The 8,629-nt window shown below is 33.2% G+C and overlaps 4 protein-coding genes across 6 annotated transcripts; 2 read left to right on the top strand and 2 right to left on the bottom strand.

Annotated features, from left to right (window-relative positions):
• The first annotated feature begins 285 nt into the window (after positions 1–285).
• Positions 286–2,959, top strand: LOC135844721 (protein RFT1 homolog). The gene is made up of 9 exons (XM_065363043.1): positions 286–612; positions 683–885; positions 970–1,159; positions 1,235–1,498; positions 1,567–1,827; positions 1,914–2,164; positions 2,252–2,380; positions 2,457–2,577; positions 2,649–2,959. Exons 1-9 carry the CDS (start codon positions 553–555, stop codon positions 2,787–2,789), a joined length of 1,620 nt encoding a protein of 539 aa, XP_065219115.1. The 5' UTR covers positions 286–552; the 3' UTR covers positions 2,790–2,959.
• Positions 2,960–3,032: 73 nt separating this feature from the next.
• Positions 3,033–3,745, bottom strand: LOC135844726 (uncharacterized). Its single transcript, XM_065363048.1, has 3 exons — positions 3,509–3,745; positions 3,365–3,429; positions 3,033–3,296 (listed from the first exon to the last, which is right to left on the bottom strand). Exons 1-3 carry the CDS (start codon positions 3,541–3,543, stop codon positions 3,118–3,120), a joined length of 279 nt encoding a protein of 92 aa, XP_065219120.1. The 5' UTR covers positions 3,544–3,745; the 3' UTR covers positions 3,033–3,117.
• A 97-nt stretch (positions 3,746–3,842) lies between these two features.
• LOC135844722 (interleukin-1 receptor-associated kinase 4-like) lies at positions 3,843–6,305 on the top strand. Its single transcript, XM_065363044.1, has 8 exons — positions 3,843–4,292; positions 4,369–4,541; positions 4,613–4,649; positions 4,736–4,879; positions 4,972–5,308; positions 5,402–5,560; positions 5,635–5,844; positions 5,940–6,305. Exons 1-8 carry the CDS (start codon positions 4,117–4,119, stop codon positions 6,150–6,152), a joined length of 1,449 nt encoding a protein of 482 aa, XP_065219116.1. The 5' UTR covers positions 3,843–4,116; the 3' UTR covers positions 6,153–6,305.
• A 323-nt stretch (positions 6,306–6,628) lies between these two features.
• On the bottom strand, positions 6,629–8,208 carry LOC135844725 (uncharacterized). Of its 3 annotated transcripts, none has more exons than XR_010558620.1 (6): positions 7,990–8,207; positions 7,802–7,872; positions 7,684–7,719; positions 7,479–7,581; positions 7,186–7,389; positions 6,629–6,953 (listed from the first exon to the last, which is right to left on the bottom strand). XR_010558620.1 is itself a non-coding variant. In XM_065363047.1 (6 exons), the coding sequence occupies exons 1-6, from the start codon at positions 8,120–8,122 to the stop codon at positions 6,903–6,905; spliced, it is 450 nt and encodes a 149-aa protein (XP_065219119.1). In that variant the 5' UTR covers positions 8,123–8,208; the 3' UTR covers positions 6,629–6,902. The 3 variants fall into 3 exon arrangements, 2 of the variants coding, with proteins under 2 accessions (XP_065219119.1, XP_065219118.1); XM_065363047.1 differs by having other exon boundaries at positions 7,334–7,389; positions 7,990–8,208; XM_065363046.1 differs by having other exon boundaries at positions 6,629–7,389.
• Positions 8,209–8,629: the final 421 nt, after the last annotated feature.

The following is an 8,629-nucleotide window of genomic DNA, read 5'->3' as shown; positions in this document are numbered from 1 at the left end:
GAAAAAAAACATTAAATTTTTAGTTAGTCGATTCGTCTGCAGAGAGCGCTGCTAATAAAAATGCTTATGACAGCGCCCCTACAGGATTTTCATTGAACTAATTCGAAAACTCGAACTCCGTAGTTCTTCAATTACCCTGTAGAGAGCACTGTTCAGAACTTCAAACCTCGAGCTTTTTAAGATATTCTGTAGAGCGCGCTAGTGAAAATGAATAAAAATCGTTAAGTTGACAGCGATCCTACAGATTTTTAGCCGAACTACGCGATGTAAACAAAAAACAAACGATAATCTTTATCAGAAAACCAAAAATTCAAAAGATCCAAAAACACAAATCCTTTACATCTTTCACGAACTTTATCCTTTTCTACCGCTGGAGAAATGATGTAATACCAACGAGAGATTTCCAGCTATTCTCTAAAAGCTCAAAGGACACCATCCGATTTTTCATTGGTACACGTACGTACTTATATCAAAAATACCAAACCATGTCTCCCTCGAATCATTCCTATCTAACTTGAATCGAGAGAAGATCGAAGATCGTGTTTGGTGAAAATGGCAAAGAATTTCCTAAAAAGTAGTCTGGAAAATGCCAGTTTAAACATAATTCTACAGGTATGTTACGGTGTTTTCAATTCGTACGTGAAGTTTTACCTGTGCTGATAATTTTTTTTCGTATTTTTAGATCTCATTTCGAATAGTTACCTTTATTTTGAACGCGTTCGTAATCCGGCACGTTAGTCAAGATGCCATCGGAGTTATGTACGTACGTTTATTGTTACTGGAATCCACTATACTTACCTTGAGCCGTCTGGCGTTTCGGAAAGCCTGCATTTCAAAAACAGATACTCATAATTGGCCTCAAGTCATTAATTTAATATGGCTCACGTAAGTGATACTCTCTTTCAATAATCGTAGTATATTATTAATATTCGATTAATTGAAAGGAATATTGTTTCGAATAAATTCCAGAGTTCCATTAGGTGTCATTACATCGTTGATATTTGGATATATCTGGCTAAACGTGCTATCCCGTCCGGAAGATCATGTCACTCAACATTATACCTTCGGTGTTATTTCCATTGCTGCGAGTTGCGTTATCGAGATGTGCTCGGATTCGTTGTATTTGGTTTCTCAAGCATTTCTTTTCGTCAAATTAAGGGTAATTTGGCGCCAATTAATCTTCCCAGCGTCTGATTTACATAATAACTAACGTATTTCTCGTTTCATTTCGCAGATTTTCGCCGAACTGATACAAATATTTGTTAGAACCGTGATTTTTGTGCTTCTGATTTTGAAATCCGCCGAACACGCTGTGCTGGCGTTCTCGATAGCTCAACTTGTTTCTTTAATGGCCTACGTTGTTTTTTTCTACGTTTATTTTTACTGGTATATTCGAGCAAATAATCGACGACGAAGTGAAATTAAAAAAGACGAAGGAACCGATGACTTCCCGTTCCACAGCATGGTTGATTTTCTACCCAAACGTCTACAGAACTCGGTAAGGAATTAAACGAATTGAAAAATAATACTTTCGATGATAAATAATACCAGATTTTATTTTAATAGGAGCAAATAGATTGGAAATTATTGATACTGACGTGGAGTTTCATGAAACAAAGCGTTATGATGCAGATTTTAACCGAAGGAGAACGTTACGTGATGACTTTGATCAATGTGCTTTCGTTTTCTGAGCAAGGAGTGTTCGATGTTGTTAATAATTTGGGTTCATTGGCTGCCAGATTCCTATTTAGACCTATCGAAGAATCGGCGTATTTTTATTTCTCTCAACTTATTCATCGAGACGTTGATATACGTAAACAGAACAAAGTACAGATGAAGTTTTAATTCTATCACGTGACAGTAATTTTTTTCAAGAATATTTACAACGTTATGGTTTTATTTTTTTTTTACAGAGTTCCATGGATGAAGCTGCTCATGTGCTGGAGAATCTGCTTCGGTGTGTCTCATCTTTAGGACTATTGGTGTTATTTTTCGGACAAAGTTACGCCAAAATGGCCTTATTACTTTACGGAGGAAGAAATCTAGCCTTTGGTTTGGGTGCTAAACTTTTAAAAACCCATTGCGTAGCTATTTTATTAATGGCTATCAACGGATCGACTGAATGCTACGCTCTATCTACCATGAACACAACAGAACTGAATAAGTTGGTAGATTTTTATCTAGATAGGTATTATTTACATTAGCCATTTCCTTTACGATGTTTCTAATACTCGTAATACTCTGTCAACAGATATAACCGAATAATGATCATTTTCTCCGTAAGCTTTCTTATCGCGTCTTGGCTGTTTTCTTCTTTATTAGGAAGTGTCGGATTTATCGTCGCTAATTGTTGCAATATGTTAGCTCGTATTATTTACTGGTGAGTGGTAATTGTGATTTAACACGAACCATTTCGATTTTATTGGGTTTTAATGACCGTTTATTTGTTTTTTCAGTTCCTATTTCATAAAACGGAGATATAAAAACACACGGTATAAACCTCTATTTGGGCTTATTCCTAAAATTTGGTTTTTTATTACACTGTTTGTGTCAGCTATTGTTACTTTCGTCTCAGAGGTAAAATTTTTTAAATGACTTGTGATTGTTTTTCATCGTGTTAGTTTCTAACTGAAATAATTGTATCGCAGGTGTACTTATTCGACGAGCATTTAATCGTTCACTTTTTCATCGGCGCTGTACTCTTTTTGATCACTGTTGCAAGCTGGATGTACCAAGAAAAAGAACTCGTCGGTATGTTAGTACAAAACTGGAAGAAAAAAAGAGAGTAAACCGAAGCAAGATTGAAACAAGTCTATTACGTATTACTTTTCAAGATTTTAAATTTTTAAATCTATATTTATAAGAATACTTTTTCTCCAATAACGAATCGATATCAATTACTGTAAACGTGAACAATTTTTTTTTTAGTGTTTGTTGCGCAATAAATTTTTTTGTTTTTCTCGAGTGTTTTCTGTAAAAAAAATGAACTGAATAATTTTCTATACGAGTTCGTAAAAATGATAACAAAAATATGAACTAAAAAACTGATAGATATTATATTAAGATTTGATAAAATACATTATATTACAAGGACGTTGATAAAAATAATAATAAAGATTAACGAGATACATTCTTGAAAACCGCCGCGTTCATATTTTTCCCGGAATAAATCACACAACATTTGGTATCTGATTCCATAATCACCGTAGAAGGGCCTCTATTAGGTTCTAATTTGGCTGCCAGATCGTTGATGGCTGAGATAACTCCGCTGGATTCTTCTTTCGCGTTTCCAACAGCTGTGGGAAAATGAAGAACAAAATTTAGTAAAGATATTGACTCGAACTAATCTGATTTCTTGACTTACTTTTAATACATAATCCTTGCTTATCGGTCACCAATAAACCTGTCACATTTTTATCGTTTTCTACGCTGTAAAGAAAAATATAACGAATGAAATCGATAGATAAATTTCCTGTAGAATTTGTTCGGTGAAACACATCTTACTTACAGCTGGTTTAACCTCGAATCGAATGCTTCCTCCATGTTTTTTGGAATGCTGAAAACTTTGAGAGATCAACAAAATGGTCTCATCGAATCATTTTCGAGTGAAAAATATAAATTTTAATAAATATTTGATGAATTTTTCTGTAAAAGTTTATTACAAATAAAAATTTGTTGATAAGAACTTATTTTGGCTAAGGCACTACTCAGGGGGGAAATCGGTCGGCCATCTTTGGTGCAAAACAGTGACGTCACTTGACGGACAGCTATTCTGTGCTGTGATTGGCTGAAATCATTCATTTTGCACCAAAGATGGCCGACCGATTTTATCTGAGTGAAACTATAGTGCCTGACTAGTGGAAACGCGCATGCGCAGTTACAATATCCGGTCCACTGATAACGATGAATAATATTTATTTACTTTTTTCCCCTTTTTAATCATCTTCGCCATAAATTTCGCTAATTAATAAATTTGTACACGTTCTCTAGGGTTTTCCGTCGGGTTTCCCAATCTCTTCCAGTTCATCTCCTATCACCACAGTGTAAGTAGGATGATTCATTCGCATTGAACGAGTTCATGGTGTACTTTTGACTTTACATAGTCTTAGATTCAAAATGAAAATGACCCATAAAAACGTAGAAATAAGACAATTAATACCAGGTCAAGTTGAAGAACTGGCTCGAATCTTAGACCCTCATCATGGCTGGAAAAAACTCATGTCCTGTATTACGAACGACTACTCTTCAGAAAACGACAGCAAAGATTATAAATACACGACAGAAGATATCAGGTATTCTTGATAGTTGCTCGTAATATACGATTTTTTGACCAGCCATTTCCATTGTATGGTTTTTCCTGTTCTACAGATTAATCGAAGAAGCTGGACAAGATATTCAACAGCGTTCTTTCACTGAAATTCTACTCTCAGAATGGGGTACCAGTGGCCGAGAAAGGCCTACTATTCGTACTTTGCATAAATTCTTGATGAAAGCTCAACTTATTCGAGCCGCTGATTATGTTTCGGAAAAGATATTAGAAGGTTTGTATTCTTAAAATATCATTTTCAATATGAATACGAATAATTACACAATTCTTCGTTCGTTTGTGCAGAGCCACCGTCGAAGAAACCCGAAGATACTACGATGAGGTATTATTGATTTCCCCAATGAAAATATATTTTCTATCTCAGCAATATTTATACATTTCTAAACATTTTTTTCAATTCGATTCTAGCGAAGTATTAAATCCTGAAACGATTTCTCGTCCTAAATCATTCGGCGAATTACCCACCGTTGAATGCGACAATGGTGGACAATCTGGAGATATTTCTGATTCGATGCAGTTTACTGTCAGAGAAAACCACTCCGTCGAAGAACAGTTAGTTCAGTTTAATTTCATAGATTCACAACACAATTACGTAGTTTTATAATGATTCTGATTTTGCAACCACGTCTTCAATATTGTTTTAGATTCACTCGAGAAGAAATTGAGAATCTAAACTTGGTTAATTTCGATATCATGAAGTCTTGTACGAATAATTTCGACTCGAGTACCATTTTGGGAAGCGGAGGTTTCGGAACTGTTTATTTCGGTCAACTCGGTGATAAAAAAGTCGCCATCAAGAAACTAAATATTGTCGAAAGAGATACTCATCTAGTTAAACAGTTTAAAAACGAGCTGATGATGTTGAGTCAATGCTCACATCCGAATATTTTACCATTAGTGGCTGTATCGCTGAATGAAATACCTTGCTTAATATACGAGTTTATGCCGAATGGATCTCTAGATAAACGATTAGCTTGTAAGGTAATATATTTCTTAGTGATTTTCAAACTGTTAGCTGCATCTTTTCACATGAATTTGTACGTTATTTTCACATCGTTTCGATTCTACTTTCAGTTGAAAGAATTCCCAGCGATGAGTTGGCAGAAAAGAGTGTTCGTCGCTAGCGATATCAGTAACGGATTGAAGTATTTACATACAGCTTTCGAAGTTCCATTTATTCATCGTGATATAAAATCCGCCAATATACTTCTGGATTCCGAAGACGTGGCCAAAGTTAGTATCGTACGAGTAATTATCGCCCCTCGTTTGGAAATTCAAATTTTTTAAGACTTCTTTTTTCTGAATAGATCGGCGATTTTGGTCTAGTACGAAAACACAACAGTATGAAGACCTCAAACACCATGGTGTTTCAAGGTACTCAAGCGTATACCGCTCCTGAAGCTTTCCACGGTACGATTTCGGTGAAAATAGATATATTTAGTTACGGCGTCGTACTGCTAGAATTATTGACTGGTTTACCAGCTTACGATCCTGAACGCGAAGGAGGAGAGTCTTTGGTAATTACTTATAATGAGCTAATGTGATCCGAAAGTTTTAGAGCTAATTATGTATGTACTAATGCATTATCTTTGATGATATTTTAATTATGTAGTTGGATCACGTCGAAGAAGTAGCCGATGAGCCTAAAGATTTTACCGAATTGCTCGATAAACGAGCTGGTTCGTGGCATGTCGATATTTGGACCGATATATACAATTTATATAAAAAATGTAAAGCTTATAAAAGGAACGATAGGCCGGATATTCTCGAAGTAGATTCCACGATGAGTCGATTAAAAGAGAAAGTATCGGAAACTATTGGTTAAGTTACCCATAATTGTTTAATTTTATGTGATTATTTCTTCACCCGAACCGATTATACATTTTTGTTATAATTGTATATTTTTTAATAATTCTGTCCAGATGTTCAAAAATCGTGAAAATTAATTCTTTCGGTATAATTATAGCTTTTAATCTAGCCCTATGTGTTCGTTTGTTCGTAGTTGAAAGTTTTCCAAATCGGAAAACTCAAAAGATGAATTGAAATCTTTGTATAAGAAAAAAGATCAAAATTTAAAAGCAAATGTTAACGAAGGTTCGAGTTCATTCTCAGCTATAGATTATCTAAACACTCCCGAAGCTTTGAGAGAAATGGAAATTCTATGAAATGATACTACACTCTCAGCGTTAGATCATCAAGAATTCCTGAAATAACTTCAAAACCTAGATGTTATTAATTACCTATACACACGAAAATGAGTCAGTTAATACAGAACGAATCCATCTCCATAAAAATAAGAAATTTAAAAATAATTATGTTTATTTATTATTATTAAAAATGAACAATTACACTATACACAAAAATTACAAAGTGAAATGACTTACATTTGAAAAATTATAACCAGGCCAATGTTGAAAAATATTTCAAAAGTTCAAAGAAAAATAATGAAGCCATTAAAATACCCATTTTCTAAAATTATACAGCCAATGAAGATGATCGAGTCTGAAATTGTATGAAATGACGATTTGATATTCGTACGATGAAATTAAAATTTAACATACCCAAGTGCCAACGTTCAAGGGTTAGAATTAGTACCATTCTTTATTTGTTTAGTCATTTCAAGACTCTGTAAAATAAATTGTCAGAATATTTATTAGGTAGATAAGTATTTATATTTTAAAAAAGTATTAAGGATTTCAGATTATAACTCAATTAGTTGGCATTTAATCAATTCACACTCTTAATTGTAATTATGCCAATTATGATTATAAAGATGTAGAGTCTAGATAAATTATACGTGCGAATTACTTTTCTCGAATGTGCTATTTAAAATCTTAAAAAGACATTATGCAACATACTCTTATAATTTACAAGGTTTCATCGAAAACATTTGGACCATATGTTGAAGATGATTTTTCACATTTCCAAAATGCGATGAGAATTTCAAACGCCTGCGTATGCTTGTAATAATTTAAAATTAATAATGCCTATAGCAGTCCAACTAACCTCTGAAAAAACGCATTTCACATTCTTCAAAGCTTTCTTGCAAACATTTGCAGTTTCTGTAAGAAACAATATCAAATAAAATTATGTTTGTAATTGTAAGACGTATAACTTTTGATAGGTATAGGTAATTTGTTTCAAAACTCACTTTCAGTCGAAGCACACTTGGAAATCATCGGTTCAAAAGTCGAATCTGCCTTGGGATCTAAAATCTTCAAGTAATCCATTACTATATTACCATCGTTATCCAGCTACAATAAATAATAAATTAATCAATTACCTATACTTTATCGTAATATATTTTCTATAACCTAAAAATATTCAGGTTCTCACAAAAAATAAAGAAAACTTACTATTCCTACTCTTTTATAGCCACAGAACATGAGACACTGCAAAATAAAAAACATCAATTGAGAAAATTAGCTTAAAATTATCCAATAATGACGATATAGTAATGTGAGTTGTGCCTACCTCAACACTAGAAACATTAAACGTTTGATCTGTCGACTGAGTACCGTTAAAATCTTTTTGAACGTTATCGACTGAAAAATATAATAGATATGATTTTTTATTCACCTACCTAATTTGAATTCAAAATCTAAATAGTTTTTGTGAACAATAATTCTAATTGTAAAAATTTTAGGCTTATTGTAACTTACTATACGCTTTTAATTCATTCTGACAGTTTTTTTGAAATATTTCTTGTATATTAACGGTTGTGTTTCCTACAGGTATTTCCGCCGCATTTAATACGCTCAAGAATGTAAAAACTAAGCAAATTTTCAAAAACATGATGAATTAATTCCGAATGCACTTCTAAGCTCACTAAATAACTAACTTTTACCTCAACCGTTGAACTGTTAATGAAGTCACAATGTTTTTCAGATAAATTGAAAGACATAAATTCCTTATCTAATAAATAATTCCTATTAAATTCATCATTAATTCGTGTAATTAAACAGTTCAAAACAAAATTAAGTACTTAGGTGTTGATGCAAATGAAGAAATCGCGTTTCATTATCTAATTACCTACCTACGTGTTGGTCCATGTAATTTGGTACAGATTATAAAACAGATAGGTACAAGTGTGATATGATAGGTATTTCCTGTGATGAATATTTGAATTTATTGCTAAGAATTTTGATACGTTGTGTCTGCATTTTTGTGCATTAATCGTATTTTGCAGTGAAGCGAAAAAATAAGGAAAATAAAAAACTGTGCAAATATGAATCATTATATTGATGTTTCTATCAATCATACGCTTCATGGCACAATTTCGATTAGGTAGGTACTTCGACA

This window comes from Planococcus citri, chromosome 4 (assembly GCF_950023065.1).
Source record: "Planococcus citri chromosome 4, ihPlaCitr1.1, whole genome shotgun sequence".
Classification (NCBI taxonomy): Eukaryota; Metazoa; Arthropoda; class Insecta; order Hemiptera; family Pseudococcidae; genus Planococcus; species Planococcus citri.
This window is presented reverse-complemented; position numbering and strand designations above follow the sequence as displayed.

What these genes read in the sequence shown, in the direction of transcription:
- LOC135844721 (XM_065363043.1), top strand. Translation starts at nt 553, where the DNA reads ATGGCAAAGAATTTCCTAAAAAGTAGTCTGGAAAATGCCAGTTTAAAC. An exon ending in GTTTAAACATAATTCTACAG is followed by an intron (nt 613 to 682) that starts GTATGTTACGGT and finishes TCGTATTTTTAG; the next exon opens with ATCTCATTTCGAATAGTTAC. An exon ending in TTCTTTTCGTCAAATTAAGG is followed by an intron (nt 1,160 to 1,234) that starts GTAATTTGGCGC and finishes TTCATTTCGCAG; the next exon opens with ATTTTCGCCGAACTGATACA.
- LOC135844726 (XM_065363048.1), bottom strand. Translation starts at nt 3,543, where the DNA reads ATGGAGGAAGCATTCGATTCGAGGTTAAACCAGCT. An exon ending in GATTCGAGGTTAAACCAGCT is followed by an intron (nt 3,430 to 3,508) that starts GTAAGTAAGATG and finishes TTTTCTTTACAG; the next exon opens with CGTAGAAAACGATAAAAATG. An exon ending in GCAAGGATTATGTATTAAAA is followed by an intron (nt 3,297 to 3,364) that starts GTAAGTCAAGAA and finishes ATTTTCCCACAG; the next exon opens with CTGTTGGAAACGCGAAAGAA.
- LOC135844722 (XM_065363044.1), top strand. Translation starts at nt 4,117, where the DNA reads ATGAAAATGACCCATAAAAACGTAGAAATAAGACAATTAATACCAGGT. An exon ending in TTCGGAAAAGATATTAGAAG is followed by an intron (nt 4,542 to 4,612) that starts GTTTGTATTCTT and finishes TCGTTTGTGCAG; the next exon opens with AGCCACCGTCGAAGAAACCC. An exon ending in AACCACTCCGTCGAAGAACA is followed by an intron (nt 4,880 to 4,971) that starts GTTAGTTCAGTT and finishes ATATTGTTTTAG; the next exon opens with ATTCACTCGAGAAGAAATTG.
- LOC135844725 (XM_065363046.1), bottom strand. Translation starts at nt 8,122, where the DNA reads ATGTTTTTGAAAATTTGCTTAGTTTTTACATTCTTGAGCGTATTAAAT. An exon ending in GAATGAATTAAAAGCGTATA is followed by an intron (nt 7,873 to 7,989) that starts GTAAGTTACAAT and finishes TATATTTTTCAG; the next exon opens with TCGATAACGTTCAAAAAGAT. An exon ending in TTAATGTTTCTAGTGTTGAG is followed by an intron (nt 7,720 to 7,801) that starts GTAGGCACAACT and finishes TTTATTTTGCAG; the next exon opens with TGTCTCATGTTCTGTGGCTA.